Genomic DNA, 18370 nt, shown 5'->3' on the forward strand with positions numbered 1-18370 from the left:
GTGAGTCCATGAAATTGTGCATCTGGAAGTGTGAAGTTACCACTTTTAAAAAGATGATGCAAAATGGTTACTTTGTGTGTTACCTGGCAAAAAACTTGAAGCCGGAGTGTAGCAGCCGGTAGTGTTTGCTACTGAAGGAAGTTCAGCTCACTGAAACAGGGCCAGCATTGATTTCTATTTTGTTTTCTTGAAAATATCGTTCCATTCCCACTAATGGAAGTTCTGTGTAAAGCTGATTCACTAGGGCTTGTGTATTGGGGCTGAACTCCTGGTGATAGAATAATGTGACTGTTTAGCAGTGACATGGAGATGTAAAAGCACTCTTGAGTACTCACTCTGAACTCTTCCATTCACATGGTGGTGTGCTGTAAAAGACTCTGCTTTCCAGTTTTGGATTTGCATAATTTTCCCATGAATTTTACAATCAATTTAGCATTCTGTCCTGTAATAAACTTTGTATTTTATTACTGCTTTACTGTTTTATGTTCTTGATACACAAAAAGAGCCTAAGTGGCAGAGCATGAACTGGTGGTAGCATGAAGTAAAATAGTTGTATGTGGTGGGATCACAATAAAAATAGGGACAAAAACATTTTAGTGTTGCTGCTCCGGTGGAATTGAAAACCTTTAAAGAAACCTTCTGCTTTTTCCTTTCCTTTCTGGCGAGTTGGAGCGTGTTCAGAGTGAACTTGTTAGGAGCTGGGTCTGGTGCTCTGCCTGCTCTTCTGGGCAGGAGGGAAAGCCGTGCCGGGGTCCTGCAGCGGCCTCTGGTGGCGATCCGCGGTGCCAGCAGGGCGTGCGGCCCGGGGGGACTCGGAGCGCTCCCTCCTGCCTTTCTCTTCAGAAACGCCTTTCTGCCGACTTCTCTGCGCTGTGGCAGTAAGGACTGACTTGTTTTCACTCTTCCACACCGAAAATCAATGTAAAAGCATTTCACTGTTTCAGTGCTTTGGAAGAGGTTTATTTGGGTTTGTAAAACTAAATATTTACAGATGTCGCTCAGTTGCTCCAAAATTGTTTTTGGATGGCTAGGAAAAAACTTAACTCCGCTGAAATGTGTATTCCAGGACTGAAGAGTGTAGGTAGAAAAACGTGCTTTTAACAATATGCTTAAAACAATTTCTTATATGCCAAAGGGATATTGTTTTGAGAAACTGGAGAAGAAAGCCTGATAGTGTAGTGCCTCAGAGGATGTGTGAGGCAGAAAAAGGTGCATGAGTTCTGGAAATGGAGCATTATATAGGTCTACTTGAGGCAGACAGCTACAAGTTATTCAGTAGTCATTCTGAGAGAGGCAGATTGTTCATCAAGCTGCTTTGTCTCTTACCGGAGTTGCTGTCTCCTTCTAACTTTTAAAGGATTTGAGTTCTATGAAGAACAGTATATCTAAATACATCTTGGAAAGCTAAGTGTCCAAAATACATGGGCTTGTATAAAAAATATCTGAAGATTTTTTTTGGAGGAGGTGGTGTAAACAATTTTTTTCAGTCTATGCATGTTTTGTTTCATGAACTTTTAAATTTATGGTTCTCGAGATGAAAAATGAGTAGAAAAAAACAGGCTTTGCTTTTAATCTGTTGATTTTGGTAGGAGTGTTGACTCTTGAGCTAGTGCCTCAGAGTTTAATGAACTTAAACATATGACCAGTTTCAGGTTCCCTCTTCTGTTTGGTGGGGTTGTGGGTGTGTAAAGTGTGCTTTCTTTCTGCAGTACTCTGGTAGAGCATCAGCCATTCTCACAGCCAGTGAACACACAGTTTAAGTCAAGATTTAAGGGGGTTTCTGTTTCAGCTTCCACAGATGAGGTTAATTTCATTCAAAGAAGTTAATTCTGTTAGGTACATACTGGAGTTTTTTCTGTGCTGAATACTTGATGTATATGAATTACTATGTTCTAGTGAGTCCTACAAGGAAGTAGGGTAGCTTTTTTTCATCTGATTGGGATCCCAATTAAGGCACAGGGAGCAAAATAATGGAGAAATATCTGAAGCAAATCTGATTTCTACTTTAAAATAATGCTCATCTGTGAGTTCTACCAACTCTTGCTTAAGTTTTCTTCTAAAACTGAGCTGCCCGAAAGAATCTTTGTCTATATATGTTTATTGAAGACTAGCGTTTGCCTCCTTTCAAAAGAAGCTTGAAGGTAGTTATGATTTTTATGTTTGCTTTCAGACCTTAAGAAATGAATTTCAGTGCTTTGTAAACTCTAGGCTCTAAAATACTTTGATATTCTGCAGGAGCCAAATAATGCAAATGTTGAGACTCATAATGTTGGTAGCTTCTGCCTAAAGACCTCTGCCATGTCTCTGAAATTGTATCTGTCCATCCCAGTTTCAAGTGAATGTTTTTTAATGAGAATAGCCTGTATCAGTAGTTAATGGTTACTTGTGTGTTACATTCAGACCTAGCTTTACCCAGAAAAATTTACTTTATAAAGGGTTTGTTAAATTGGGATTTTAAGTAAAGGTAGTACAGCAGCGTGAAGGGGCTCTTGGAAATATTTTCAGCCTCACCAAAAATGTGATAATGACCCATGAAATCAGATTTCATCTGAATTAAAATGTGATTCAGATAAAATCTGAATTAAACAAAACAACCCCCCAAAATCCCTTTGAATTCAAGTTTGGCTGTGTTTTTCTACCTCCAAAACTGCTGTTTTGAAGTGTTACTGTAAACAGTGGGTATTTGGAAGCCTACCATCAAAAAAGAGACCGAACACACTGAGAGCCTAAGGAGTACTTTAGAAAACTTGTTCACACTTTATTATGTGTATTTTTATGGTTTTGTGAGAATGAATATATAAGCAAAAATTGCTGTTACAGTTGAGTGAAGAAGTGTAAGTTATGAGTCAAAGATGTGACCTTTTATGACACTGCTGACACTTGAGTATTGAATTACTTGTGCCTTGTTCACCTTAGCCTGGAAGATGGAACCCATTGTCTGGACTGTAGGCTGCCCAGAAAGGTCTTGCAGAGGGTAACAGATGGCTCTGAGATGGGTGCCTTACCCTGCCTCACCATCGTGAGGGGCAGTGGAGGTAGGGAAGGGAAGCTGCTCTGTGCTTTTGTTGTCCGTTTCACATTATTCCTCTTCAATTTAGTATTTGCACAGTTTTGAAAAAAATTCCCCGTTTTTTTCCTTATATGGCCTGCTGACTGCAACTGATGTGAGATGCAGGCTTCAAAGAACGAAGGAGTCTGAGGACAGGCTTTGAACATGCTGAGTTAGGCCTTTTGTTAGGAGGAGATGGCATCCTTTCCTGCTGCCAACACAGAGGTTTGTGTTGGGAATTCAGGGAACGAAACTATAGCAAAGTCGTCTTTATTCTTCCTTCTGCTTGGTTTCTTTTTTTTCCCCTTGACGGTATTTTCAGTGGAATTAATTCTCTAGAGTGCTTAATGATGCAGTTGTACACATGGCTGTGCCAGCCCAAGGAAGAGATTTGGCTTCGGAATAAGTGGGTAGGAGCAGAGGAGGACAGGACAGCTCTCTGCAGCTGTACTGGCTTGGTTTTTCTTGCAGTATTTGTAACTGTGAAAACCTCTTGTTCTTTTAACTGTTACCCCCGTGACAGCTGTTTTTGTATAAAATACCTTATAAAATATATCTGCCTTGCTGGTCCCAAGTATTTTGGAAAATATGCTTTTAGTCACAAGCAAGTTTCTATAGGTGGCAGGGTACAAGTGAATAAGTGATACACAGATCACCTCAAATATGAGAACCGGGGAGTTGTTGCCCATCTGTATTCTCTAGGTTTCTGTGTCTCTCTCTAGTGGTTTTTGGTTTGTTTTCTGAGCTCTTTTTTTCTTTACAGTGAATCTACTGCTGTTCATTTGCTGAAAGAGTTTGAGTGCTGGGGAGGTTTCATTTTAAATCAGCAGTTCCCCATATTGCAAAGAAGCAGGATATTGATTGTTTTCAGGAGTAATGTTCTGTCTCCGTTAATTATTAGAGTGAATCAGCAGCTGAAAAATAAAGGTGTCTTATACAAATGAAAAGCGGCTTGGCTTTGTCATAAAACCAAATATAAGCTCACAGGGCTTCAGTGGAGGGTGTTTGCAAGTTGATATATCATAAATGCTAATGAATGTTAACTACTTGGTTAGTCGAGGCTGATGTAGGAGCAAAGAGAACTTTGTTCTAAAGTGAATGTCAGTATTTCAGGCCACAGTAATTTTTAGTTCAGTGAGTTTTGTGTCCTGTGGGAGCTTAAGGAAATGCTTCCTATGTGAACAGCTAGCAAGTATGGCTGCTGGTGGAAGAGTTAAAGAGAAGGTGATTCCTTTGCATAAAGATTTCTTACTGGACCTCAACGTATCCTTGGACAAGTACTGTGTATGCTTATATTACTACTTGATGCTCTTTGAAAGTGGGTATAATCCGTCCTTTTTGGCATTTTTCTACACTTTACAGCTTGACTCTTGCAATTCTTTTAAAAAGTTTGTTTTGCTAACAAAGGAATTGGGATTTTTTTCCCCCCTCTTGTGCATATTTCCTTATGAGGAAGCAGTACTTCCCGACGGTGTTCTTGCGGGCTGGGATTTCCCAGGTTCCGGCTCTGCCGTGGTGCCGAGAGCGGCGCAGGACCCTGGAGAGCGCCGGGCTGTGGGCGGGCACCGGCCCCCGCCCCCTCCGAGCTGTGCCCACCCCTGGGTGGGGCGTGTAGTGCACCTCCCATTGGGATTGCTTTCTGCTGTGTGCTCGCCTCTGGTCTTAAACGGGTTTTTGTTCTCAGGGGGGAGCTTAGCATGCTTCTCTGTCAGCTTTGTTGGGAGTGGAAGTTTGGCAGGTAAAGATATATAAAGTATAGATGTTGCTAGCCAGTTGAATAGTATTCAGCTACACATTATAGTCAACTGGCTAGCACAACTAAGTCGTACTTTTGAGCTCAAAAAGTTCTGAAGTCCGTTCTTTTTTTTTTTTTTTTTTTTTTTTTCTAAGTAAGAGGAAAAAAACCAAAAAAACCCCAAGTTCTGAAAGGTGGGAAACTACAGATTGGTTATTTGACTCCTGTATGCCTTTTATGAAAGTGGTACTCTATGCTTAGAAGGTTGTGGTCCTTTTTTTTTTTTTTTTCTTCCTTCAAACTGAAGCTATAGGTAAATTTGCATTCAGAGGCTTCTATATAAGATTCAGCAGATGTGCTTGCTACTATTTGACATAATTCCTGTTTATTTGTAATGGTTGCTATCAATAAGCAAATGTGACTTAATAGAAGAAAAACAACTAGTGCCAACTTTTTTAAACTTTCTTTATTCATAGTAGCTTCTACAGAACATACTTCAAACACTGTTTGGGTTTTTTGTTTGTTAAAGGGTGGTTTTTTCCCCTCTGTGTGTATGTATAATACATTTGCAAACTAGTTTTGCAGGACTGCAGCTGAAAGTTGTTTTTTTTCCATACTCATCCCTGTGCGTTCTACATTAATATTTGTTGTATGACTTTAAAGTATGATCCTTGCCCCTTTTCTTGTTAAAGGGCAGAACTGTCGTGCTTGTATTGGTACGTGTGCTTTATTGCATAGTTCTATTCCAAATGGCTTTAAAAATACCTCAGGGAGCCTTCAGCCTTGGTTTGTGAGGAAGGGCTCCAGTTAGAGCAAAGACTGCTGTGGCAAGCTCTCTTCCATGTGTTTGTGGTCTCTTTAAGTGCCACTTGTCCCTTGACCCTGACCTGTGGAAACTGGGATGGTGGGATGTGTTTTGTCAGATACTGTCAGGCTGATGTTCTTTCCCTAAAAGTGTCCCATAAAACTTTTAATGTGAAGAATCTGTCTACAAAATCTCCAAGCAGGTTAAGAAAAAAAACAGTGACAGGAAAAAAACCCTACTTTTTTGTTTTGTTCAAGAATGTAGAAGTCTGAGGGAATCTGCTAATTGTGGTAGCACAAAAAAGAATTAAACAATCCCTATTGAGATGAAAATATGATGTTAGGCTGTATAACAGCAATGTTTGAAGAAGACCTGCTGTCAGAGTATTGCTGACTTGGAAATCAAGAAATATGCGAGAGGATTTGCAGATACCTCCAGAGAACAGGCATAGGTACTCCAAGTGCTGTGACCCAGTGAAATAATTCACAGCACGATCACTCAAGGTTTCTTGTTGTTGGGTTTTGTTTGTTCTGAATTTCTAGCTGCCTGCATACTGAGTGGATGTAATGCTGAATTTCTACTCTGTTTTGCCTCCACTTGGCTAACAACTGGTACCGAAGGGTGGTGCTCTTGTTTTCTCTTTCATGCCTCAAAGCAGTCATTGTTTCTTAAAGAAGTGCTCTTGTTCTCTTTATCGCTGCTGTCCCGTTTTCAGTGTTGTTCTCAGGTATGGGTTTTTTCCTGGGAGACTTGTGGATACAGTTTCCCATGTTAAAGGATCATTCACAGAAAATGGCATAGACTGACACTGGGGTGACTGATTTGCAGTATGTTCAAGTATTGGGACACTTGATGTTTCATTGGTGCTTTGCAGGCCATAGTCACATTTCTTCCTGAAAAATTCTGGCAAAAGAGACTTTTCTAGGCAGGCAGAGTAATTTTGATTATCAAGTGATGTTAAAAAGAAAATTAAATATTCTTTGAGCTCTTTGCCTCAGGTTTGGATGTGCTTTACTGAACCCCATTTAAAATTTAAAATAGTTGTCATTTGTTATTACAATCCCTAATACTTCAGTGAACAAGTTGAACATAAAATAATTTTAAGCAGGTGGTTTGAATTACAAAAGCCACTTCAGTGCCAGAGCAAGTGGAAATACTGTTGTTGCAGTTTCATTGTCTGGCAGAGTATGTTATACTTCAGCAGAGAAAGAAAATGAAAATTTGGGAGAGAGGAAAAGGGAATTTATTATTTTCCCACTTCATACATGATGAAGTCAAGATGAGGATTTGGGGTTTCCTATGTTTAAGTAGTGGGTGAAGATATGGGAGTTACTCAGAATTGGCTGGTAAGTCTCTTGTATAAATTCCAGCCTTGTGCAGTCAATAGGTGCATGGGCTGTGACAGCAGGAAAGATTTGAGTGCATTTCCTGACTAGTGTAGCTCTTTAAAAATCTGAATTAATAAAAGAAGAGGGTACGGACTGCTAACACCGTCTTAGATGTTGTATAGCTGCCATACCATTCAAACTACTGTCAGACCACCCAACTTCTATTTGCTTCTCTGCCCTAAGAAAAAGGATAATTTTTTATGTGTGGACAAATTGTACAGTCACCACTTTGACAGTTAAATTACAAAATACACAACACTGTTTAGTTGAAAAATATTAGTCAGTCAGAAGCACAGCAGACATTCTTGTCTATTTCTTTTTTCTGTAAAAGATACTTACCAAGGCCATTGATGCTTATTGAAAATGCATTTCCAATGGATTTTATTCATCTTAATCAACAGACTTGACAGTATTAGTGAAGCATGGTCCCTCTAAAAGAAATGACTAATGTACCTTGAGCTCCTTGTTTTGACACTTCGTTGTCCTTAAGAAAATATTCCTGCCAATGGGGCATATTCCATGCAGTATTTTGTGCATGTTTTATTGCATATTTGGAGAAAGAAAAATATAAAAGGGAAATGTTACATTTCTAGTGAAGAACTATATTGTGTTGCAGTAGAGGTATGGTTTTCGTTGCCTTATAAATAATGCTGAGAGATTGTAACTTCAGAGGCAATGCAACTTAGATGTAGATTACTTGGGGAAAATGAGTGCTGCATTTAATTATGTCAGCTTTCCTGTTAATTGTTGAGGGACCTGGTCCAGCCTGGTGTGCTGTGGATGTAGCTTCTATGGCATGAGTCAAAAAGAAGGTTTTAAAAAAAGCAGTCTTGTCAGCAAATTACAGATGAACTTGAAAAGAGGGAAAAGCTCATGGGAAGAAGGTTTGGGCTTGCGTGGCACATTGCAGCTGTCTTGCTTCCCTGCCACCCTCACAGTCTGGGTGTTTTAGTCTTTGCACTGACATGGCTGCTGGTGAGGAACTTGTAGCTAATAGCACGATTTTTTGGTATTGTTTTGATGTGTGTGAATACAAAGAAAGAAAGAGTCTTTTCATCCCATTTGCCACCAGCTGGGAGCTTAACCTTCTCCCTGAGAATTCAGAGTGAGGGGAAAGAACCACCAAAAAAATCCTTCTCTGATCTGCACGTGTCACTTTATTCTGGAAAAGTAATTAATTGCAGTCAGAAGGTCCTTGCTACTTTTCTTTCTTTAATCTCCTAGACTTTAAGAAAGGTGTCTGCTGGTTCTGCCTTGCTGTCTCCCAGATTGATAGCTCCCCTGCATCTTCTCACTCTCTTCTCTGCTTGTGTACAGCATCCAATGAAGTGAGAAGCTCTGAAGTCTTCTGCAGCCCCTGGCATCACCTGGGCACTGCTCATTTTCTACTTGCTCCGTTTGTTCATGTGAACAACTCGAATTTAACGGGCAGTGAGTAGCCTGGTGGATCTTTAGTACTTTCCTGTTAAGGATCTGAGAAGGGTCTTTGTTTAAGAATACACCCCAGCTTGTGTTTTTGACTCCAAATTGTTTGAACAAAAATATTTTATTGGAATAGTTTAAGGTCTGACATACTGGGGGTTGGACAGTATCATCATTGGTTCTGTATTTGGTTTAGGAGATGGTGACAGAAGGTGAAAAATGTAGAAAGAAAGGAAGAAATTGGAGTCTGATATATTGCTTACTTGTTGGGCTGAGGCTGTAAAGGAGCTGATTTGGCTGTCTGAACTGTATTAGGATTCTTTTGTAACAAGTGATGTGTTTGGGTGGGCAGTAAGAAATGACATGTGGCAAATAGGCTGCAAGATGCTTCTCTTATCTACAAGACTGAGAGCTTCTTTCTTTCTTCTTGGTGTGATAGGCAATGACTTAACAGAATAAAGCAGAGTAATGCAGTCAGAATTTGAGCAAAGCTTGTGTTTTGCCCTGTGAAAATAAGGGCTGTGGAAGGTGCTGCACTAAATCACTTGCTAAGGGGTTGCCTGCAAAAATATCATAGGACACAAAAATATTGAGATATCCTTGGCTTAAGTTTTCTTGACAGAAAGATGTAAGATGTATTTTCAAGTGACAGTTTGTTTATCCACATTTTTGATGGCCAAGCACCTGAGGGCAGAGATATTTTGACACTAGTCATAAATACTTAGATATGGCTCCTCATCCTCAAAAGTGTGTGTGCTTAATACCTTTCAATTTTTCTTCTCTCGACAGGCTGTGGATTTTGGTTTTTCCTATAAGCTAGTGCTTAATCCACTTTTTCCTTTTATCCTGGTTATTTTTTTTCTTGTGAGGAAGAAATTGTTATTGAAATTGTTATCCTTGTTATTTCCATGCCTTTCGTGTTTTTGTCTTGAACAGTCAAGCACCAGGCTCTATAGAGAAATTTGCATTCAGCTGAGTGCAATTAGGAGCTTTCCAAAGCCTCTGTACCTGTGAGAAAGTATTTGTAAGCTTGAGGACAGAATACTTTTCACAATGTTGTGTCACAGTGGTGACACACAAAGTCCTGCATTCAAGGAGCAGTGTAAGCTAAGGTACAGGCAGAAGGAGCGGCTGTGAGGGATGTGGCAGGAGCAGGTGCTTTGGGAGCTGCCTGTCTGGAAACCATGTGATGATGTTGAGCAGTTGGATGTGTTGGGCCCAGATAAATAGTTTAGTGTAATGTAGTCAAACTGTGGTTGCAAAAGAAAGTATCTTTTTCTTTTTTTCTTTTCTCACTAATTCTATAGATACTACAGTCTAAGCATTACATTTGAATTGTGTTGCTTGAGCTCTTTTTTTCTGTGAGCAAAGACTGAGGCCTGGGGAGAATTAAAGCAAAGAGAATTAGCTAGTGCGGAAAACAGATTAGGTTACTAATACTTTAATTAGAACAACGTAGAATATGCTAAGCTATAGAATTTTTTGTAGCACTGGGAGCATGCAACAAGTATCTGATAGAAGTAACTGCTTTGTTTAGTAGGGTGTTTCGTCTCATCAGTTTAAGGCGTGAGTAGTTCGGATTCTCTTATCAAGCACAACTGCATCAAAAGAAAAAGCCCTATGGAAAATAAAACTGAATAAAATGAGCTCTGGCACTGAATTTAGTGGTATTTCTGTGATTGTGATTTCATATATTAAATTGATGCAGGAACTCTGAATACTTAAAAATAAAAAATAAGCAAACTGATGTTTACAGATATGCCAAATCTCTTGGAATCTCACTTGTAGACATAAAAGCATGTAAGTTCCCGACTAACAAAAAGTTTTTGTTTGTTCATTTAAATGTGACTGCTACATGTCTCTTTGAGATGTTGTATTTTGTTATCTCCGCTTTTTAATGTGGTTTTCTCTCCAAATCTCTAAAATGAGAAATTGCTATAGTAATGTTTCAGATTAGAGTTGGAGTTGTTGTATCTGTGTTTCAGTAAGGCAAATGGGTGGAATTGGAAGTTATGGTTAAGTTGCATGCAGATCTGAATTTTCTTTGGATTAGTAAGTAATAATATGTATTATCTTTTAAATATTTTTTTTTTAGTGTGTTTCTTTTTCTTCCTCTGGTTTTCCTGGCCCTTTAAGTTTTTTATTTTAAAAAACACCTTTCAAAGTTTTGATCAGAGTTAAGGTTATGTGGTAGTGAAGCCTTTTATCCTTACTTGATAAGAGTGGTAGGTTTACCATATGGTAGCTGCCTGTGTCTGTTCAGCTACTGGAATTCTGAAAGTAACAAGATAAACATAATATATATATATATAGTCATTTAGAAGCACTAACTAGATTCTTAAACAACCTGTTTCTTTTAGAGAGAGCTGCGTATTTATGTAGGTAGTCTGAACCTTCCAGGCTGTTAAGAACATCTGTTTCTTAATTGATGAATGGAGATGGTGTTTGGTTAAGGTGGATAATTAGCTAATATTTCAATAACTAAGTTAGAAACTTGGACAGCACTAAGTCTTTTGTCAGAACTGAGCCTCATGCAGGCTCAGGTCCCACACTTACCTCAGCCAATATTCATATTTATCTCCAGGAGTCATCACATGATCCCCACAGCACACTTGGCAAAAACGGACATTTTCCAGCATACCTGTTATTAAGCATATTTGTATCTCTAACATGGCATCAGAGGATGACAGGGAGGGGGGAAAAAAGCATTCAAAAAGGGAATATAATTATTTGTGAAACATGATTCTCCAGCTGTTGCGCTTCTGTCACTTGTTTTAGAAAGGGAATAGCATTCTGTGCTCAGCACAGCATCTTTGCTCTTTTAAAAGAAGGTTTCAGTTTCTAGGCAGAGTATAATGAGCCCAGATTTGATGACAAACTTGGAGAAGAAAAAAAAGCAGTGTTGGATGGATGTTTGTTATAGGATGGCTTTCTTTAGCTGTCTGGCTTGCATTTGCCTGAACAGACTTCAACTCTGTCGTGCAACCAGCCAGTAGAGGGTAGTGTGTTCACGGAGACATTGCATTGTCTGAGTCTTCTGTCGCTGATGTAGCTCACAAAACAAATGGCTTGATTCAGTGATCTTTTGAAGCCATCTAATAAACCCCTAAACACCGGAGATGAGTTGCTGAGACATAATGATTATCTGAAACTCTGAATTAGTCATGCAGTGGCTCTGACCAGAAGTTCTGGGGGAAAAAGCTTGTTGGAAACAGAAATTGATTCTGGATTCTGAGTGATGACTGTGATTTTTGTACTGCCATTCCATAACAAATGAAATAAATATTGATTCTGATGTCTCATCTGCCTAACTTTAGGTTTCTTGCTCTCTCTTAGTGTTGGACTTTGCCTTTGCCAGCCGGCTGCTGCCATGGATATACCAGTCTTCATACTTGCAGGGCTCCTTGTGCATTGTGTGTTCTTGGTCTCCATTTTTGACATCTACTTCAGCTCTCCCCTCGTCCATGGAATGACTCCTCAACAGACTCCACTGCCGCCTCCGGCCAAACGTCTTGTGCTTTTTGTTGCTGATGGTCTGCGAGCAGATTCTCTGTATGAGTTAAACAGCAATGGCACACCCCGGGCACCTTACCTGCGGTAAGTCCAAAACTCTACTGAGCCACAAGGTTTTGCTTCTGGAGGCAGCTCTAGGTAACACTGAAAAAAGAACAAGAAGAACAATGACAACTGTGGTGGCTTGAGTGCTGCCTTCCCTCTGCCTTTGAAGTAACAAACTTTGAAGAGCTACACTGTGCAGAAATGTGTGAGCTTGGCTGGTATCCCTTGTCAGGAAAGCTACTAAAACTGGGACAGTGTAAATTGAGTCCATATTGTCCCCTGAACACTACAGATGGCCGGTAACTGAGAGGGGAGTGAACTTTCTCCATTCACGTCAGTGTGGTATCAATTCTGAAGCCTGGCAGTCGCTAATTTAAACTGCTTCCTGGATGCTCAGTTTAAGAGTAGTAGTTCATTAACTTCTTGTCTTCTAATTCTAAGCTACTGACGAAACTTTTTAAGGAGTGATTAAAAGAGATGTCCTGAATGGATCTAACAGGAGACTGCCACTTCCTCTTTGTTCCACCCTTCCTGTCTGCATGACCCTGCTGCCTTCCTTGTGCTCTCTACAGTGTGTGTCTAATTGCTTAAAGGAATGATTTAGTTTAAGGCTGTGAAAAAGTAATCCTGCTAAAAAAGTGTTGAAAGTCATATCCTTGTGTGCTTAGAACCAATTTTCATTAACTTTCCCTGTTTCCTTATATCAAGATAATTACTTGATCATAAGAATTAATTTCCTAGACTGAAAAAAAGAGGTGGTATTAAATAAGACTACTTTCATGTGGTGGTAGAATTGACCTGGCTTGAATATCAGAGCAAGCCCAGATAATCAGTCATCTGAAGCTCTTAGGGTTTTTGCAGTCCACTACTGCAAAAGTAGTACAGAAATGTGAGGACTCCTTGCTACGGGGCTTGCCAGCCCATATGGGCTTGCTCATACCTACTGCTGCTGCTGTTACTGTTTTTATGAGGTGCTGTCTGCCACATCAATTTGAGTTTACTACATCGTCTTCTAGTAGTGGACTTCACACTTACTCCAGAGCAGTTTCTTTTCTTAGCAGTAAAACTGTTGGTCTTTTGCATCACCAACCAACACCATCAAGGTGTGAATGCTAGGAGCAGTGGTGAGTAGTGGCCAGGGAAGAGGTATAATGGGTATTTTTTTCACTAAATGATTTGAGTTTTTAAGTTTCAGCCATTCAGCATTATCATGCCTATCTAGAAAAAAGTTAAACCATGTATTAGCTTGTCTACTGCTGGAAAATTGGGACTTTTGCTGTCTCTGCTTTACCTTGTCTGTGGAGTTGGGGACTTTCTATTTCAAAATCTGTAGAAATAAAGCATTGTTGCCTGTGCTGAAAGTACATGAGTGAATGAAGGGGAAGAACTACCTTGTAGCAAGCAAAGATGCTGGTAGGTCACCAAGTGGAAGAAAATGTGAGCAGAGGTGGGAAGTGCTGTCTGTATTTCTCTCATCCCTGGTTCTGCATAAGAAGTACATATGTGTGTGAGCATGTGTATGTGAGAGATGATGAAAAGAAAAAAACATGCAGCATGTCATGCCTTCTGAAATGTGGGGGGTTCAGGCAGCCCAGAGCATATCTTCAGATCTGTTACATGAGCTGCCACAATTTCAAAGCAGCAGGCTCAGTGTTTTGTCCCTGAACCTTTTCTTTGAGCTACACAACTTCCATGAGTTAACTTCGTAAAGGGAATGACAAGATCAGATGTTAGTTTCTGGAATTATTTCCTTCTTTATTCTGCCAAGTTACTGCTGTCTGAACATTCCTTTTTCAATAATACTAACTCAAAGCATATGCAATTTAATATGAAGTTTACTTTTTTGCATGTTCATTCCTAAATTCCAAGTGTTTAGTCCCTTAGCCACTTTATAGTAGTGGGCAGCATTGCAGCCAGATTACTAGTCTTATCCAAGTGGAATACTTTGGGAACTACTGCATTGTTAATAAGGAAAGATTATTTTTAAATGAGCAAGAACCATTCTTGAAGCAATGTGCTATTAAAAGAAACAAATTTTTAGTAGGTACGTGGAATTAAATATAAATATCCATTAGGCTTGAAGCAGATTGTTGGATAATACATGTACACCAAGTACATATCCTTGAAAAATCTGGTTTTCAGCAGTGTTGTCACAGCTGTGAGGGCCAGTAAGTGACCTGAATTGCTGCAATGGTGATTTCAGGGAAGATGTTTTCTTCTTTGCCTGTCATGTTTCAGCCATATTACTATATCATATTAATACTAACCATTGTTGTTTTGGGCAGCTAATGTTTATACTGTCATGGAAATTAATTTTTTTCAGTGGTTCTTATGAGTAAAAGGCCTTAAAGTCATTCAAAGTATTCATCTAAATGAATTTTGAATGGGTAAATGACATCTTTATATGTCATTTTTTTTGCCTGGTGTGTGATGTTGTTGACTTCAGATCCTGAAGTCATCCTACTTTTGACAAACAAAGGTAAAGAATTACTTTCCAATTCAAAAGAAATCCAATTCTAATTAAAACAATTTCCTACCTGTTGTTACAATGAAGTCTGAGGAGAGCTGCAAGTGTTTTATTTTTGTTTTAAGTCTTCCATGACTGTTAGTGCAATACAGTCCTGATCAGCCTATTGTGAGAAAAATAAGAAACCGCTTTAAGTAATACATAAATTCTTTTTCAAATGAATTTTTTCAGTACGACTTACTGTATCTCCTAGCTGAGATGAGAGTTAGGAATAACATGTTAGAGTGCTGTGTCTCTATATGCTTTTATATACTGTAATATTTGGGCTATTCCAGGTAGTTCTGTGAACTTTCAAGTAAGTCTGAGAATGTGAGGTCTAAAATGAGTTTAAAAAACCCCCAACAAACAAACAGTGAATGCTGCAAGCTTGGAGTGGAGCCTGAAGTTTTAGGTTGTTTAAAGGCATGAACGTAGAATTTACTTGGGCTAAAACACATAAACATAGCAAATTTGGTAGCTGATATCGTGAACAACAAAATTATAATTTCCTGGTAACTTGACTGTTTAAAAACTGCTTTGAATGTGTTCAGAAGATTCTGCTGGTTTTTCCTAAAAGTCACTGTAAGATATGTCCTGTTGTGTTTTGTTTTCTTTCTCCTCTTGCTCTGACAGCGAGCAGTGAATCTTTCTCTTTCCAGAAGGTGGAGACAAGAAAACAGCGTATGGTAATGCTCACGTCTTGCTTCCTGACAGGCTCCAGCTGTTCAGATCTTAGGCAGATGAGAATAGTTTATGAGGCTGTTTCTTATGCTTGGGCTTTGTCCTCTGTTTTCTTTGCTTTTTATCTGTTGTAACTATTTATTGTATATGTATAAACCCTAGACACTTGATGTATTTCTGTGTATATGGTGAGCAGGTATTCTCCTTCACTTCAGTGTAATTGAAAAAGATGCAAGGTTTACTTAAATTTCTTCTTGTTGCCAAGATTATTTTCACCTTAGATTTATGTGGGGTTCGAATTCTCTTGGTGTTTCTTCCAAGATTCAGCACAGATAAAAGCAGACCTGGTCACAAGAGCTAATTATAATGGAGTGTATTTAAAGAGTAAGATAAGATTGAACTAGACACTTTCAGACTAAATGGAAAGAACAAAGAAGAGTAACGCCAGGCAGAAACAATCTGTTGGGGGGAAAAAAAGGAAGCTAAAGAGGAAGGGAGCAGAAAAAACCAATATGTTAATTTTACATGTATTAGAACACCAGCTGAACTCATCTGTTTGCAGTGCTGATGGGCCACAATAGTAATGTTCTCTGTGCAGTGTTATAATATAGAACTACTTGCAGGTTAATCTTCTGCTTGTTTTACTGCACAGCAGGTGGTAGTGAAAATCTGTTTTAGTCTAGGGGTTTTTTTTTCATTTCCTGCCTCACATCTACCGGTCACTCGTTTTATCTGCAATTTGTTGTAGTTCAACAAGTCATGAACGTTAACTGCCTTGAATCCTGTTTTCAGGAGTATTCTAGAGAATAATGGCAGCTGGGGAATCTCTCACACTCGGGTCCCAACAGAATCCAGGCCGGGGCATGTGGCACTTATAGCTGGATTTTATGAAGATGTCAGTGCAGTTGCTAAAGGTAAGCTGGTCCTAAAGCTTTGAATGTTGTCCTCCAAAGTAAGGTGTTTCAGTGATGTGCTGGGCTTCTGGGTGATTATTGATAAATACCTGCATTGTAGTTTATATGCCAAGATCATTTAGAAAACAGTAATTTTGGATGGATTTCCTACTTCTAATATTGATAGCTAGGAAAATAGCTTACATAAATTAATATTTTGTAACATGGTTGAATTTAGCACCCTGAGCCTAAAAGCAGAAGTATCTTACGGCCTCACCTCTTCATGTAACAGAGTTTTCAATTATCATTTGGGATACTCTAGGGTATGGCTAAGTAGATGCTTCAAACACGAAATGAGCTGCAGTATCTCAGCTGAACCATTGCTGGCTTGAGTTGAAGACCAAAATAAAGCAGAAGCCCCAAGCATGTGTTTTGTCCAGAGCTGTTACTGAGTGCTTGGGGCTTAATTATATGGAACAACCCTTCAAATTACTGACTTGGTCTTTTGTGTGCTCCTCTGCTTTCCCCGACGTTTACCGGCCTCAACACTAGTCATGTGTGTTGGTTTTGGACAGGGAAGGCGAGAGGAATTACTTGGTCTTGTCCATGTTCCTAATGAAAAGGTTCTTCCTTCTGACAACCACTACAAATGCAGGATGGGCAGGAATACCTAGTTAAGAGCATCTCTCTATTTCTGTCAATTGCCTTTTCGTGGAAACAAAAAATCTTGAAGGTTTTATTGTGAGGAAGTGTGACATGACTTCTGAAAATGTACAGGTGTGTACCTTACTGCCCGAAATGCCAAGAGCTGAGTTCAGACAACAGGAGATGCAGAATTCAGGAAAATTTTAGCTGTTTAGAAGGTAAACCAGCTGTGTGCTTTGCCTGTTTGAAACCCTGCATAATGAGATTGGCCTAGGTATTCAGTTAACTTCTCAATGAACGGGGAGCTAATTATAACAGATGTTGAAATGGAATTAAAATCAAGATTCACAAATTGGAGTTCATTGTGAAATAATATAGGGGAAACTTATAAAAAAACCCTACAACATTTTGCATGGACTATCAATTTTAACAGTCAGTGAGAGCTTCTGGCAATGCCATTTAAATGCTTATTTAAATATTTATTTAACAGGATGGAAGGAGAATCCAGTAGAATTTGACTCTGTTTTCAATGAAAGTAAATATACCTGGAGCTGGGGAAGCCCAGATATTTTGCCAATGTTTGCAAAAGGTAAGACTTAATTTTATGCATCTTTAACACATAGTCAGGTAGTGTCTCGGTTTTGAAAGACAGGTGTCTGCTAAGGAAGGCAGAGGCCCCCCTTGAAGTGGCAGATATAACCCCTTTTCCCTCCAAGTTATTATATTTTGAAATCAAGGGCCTTTAGGCAAAGATGTGGGAAATAGGAATAACAGTTCTTTACTCTATATATATATGTATATAACCAGTCAAACAAAACAACAACAACTATGGCAGTAACAGCAATCACAAACCCAGTCCCAGCCTTCTCGGCTGTCGGGCCCTTTCCCCTCGGGTGCAGTTCCGCTCGCAGCCGGCAGGGGCGCTGGCGGCTCCCGGTGAGCAGGGCAGGTGCGATGGTTCCCCCGCGGCTGCAGGGGGCGCTCCGGAGCGAGCTCGGGAAACCCGCGGCTCTGGTGCCCTGGGATCCCGGGAAGGATGGAACAAAGGCTTCACAAACCCCTGGGCAGTTGATCCTGGGCTCTCAGGAACAGCAGGCTGGAACGGCAGGGACGAACGCAAATCCCGGGTGGCAGACGAGATGTATCCAGATGGGAAAAACCCACGGAGGCCCAGGCAGGCAGGGCGAGCAGGGCTACAGCGTAGCGAAAGCTCGAAGCAGCAGCGGGGCAGGGCAGCCACAGCTCGGTCTCCAGCAGGGCAGGGAAAGCGGCTTTTGGGGTCCCGGCGTTGCTTCCAGCAGGAAGAAAGAACGGCCAAAAAGAAAGAAGCAGCAGCTCCTTTCTCTGCAGCTTCTCTCTCCGGACGCTCAGAGCGAACTGACCCCACACCCAGGTGTAGACAAAAGAGTAGCCAGGACCGCCCCACTCCCCTTTTTGTCTTTCTTAAGTACAGCTATTTGTCCCCTAGCAACATGCATATGGAAGAAAATTCCTTTAACAGGAAAACCTAAGACTAAACTAAAACCCCAACAGGTAGTAAAAGAGAGACTTAGATTTTTTGAGTTAGAGAAGAAGGTGAGTATTTTCAGTTTGTGTATTTCTGTATACTTGATTTCTAGTTTGTGAAATGAAGATGGGGTGGAGGAAAGGAAGCAAGCTTTTGATGAGGATATCCCTATTTATTACTC

At 40.0% G+C, this 18370-nt stretch overlaps 1 protein-coding gene across 2 annotated transcripts in view; it reads left to right on the top strand.

Annotated features, from left to right (window-relative positions):
- Window positions 1-18370, top strand: part of PIGN (phosphatidylinositol glycan anchor biosynthesis class N) — a 106310-nt gene that overhangs the window by 1753 nt on the left and 86187 nt on the right. For both annotated transcript variants that reach the window (XR_005601417.1, XM_039548843.1), the window contains exons 2-4: window positions 11736-11996; window positions 15937-16058; window positions 17173-17271. Coding sequence is in view for 1 of the 2 variants with exons in the window: in XM_039548843.1 (XP_039404777.1) it covers window positions 11770-11996; window positions 15937-16058; window positions 17173-17271 (448 nt within the window). In the remaining variant the exon portion in view is untranslated. The remainder of the gene's footprint in view (window positions 1-11735; window positions 11997-15936; window positions 16059-17172; window positions 17272-18370) is intronic.

The sequence above is a fragment of the Corvus cornix genome, chromosome 2, assembly GCF_000738735.6.
Source record: "Corvus cornix cornix isolate S_Up_H32 chromosome 2, ASM73873v5, whole genome shotgun sequence".
Classification (NCBI taxonomy): domain Eukaryota; kingdom Metazoa; phylum Chordata; class Aves; order Passeriformes; family Corvidae; genus Corvus; species Corvus cornix.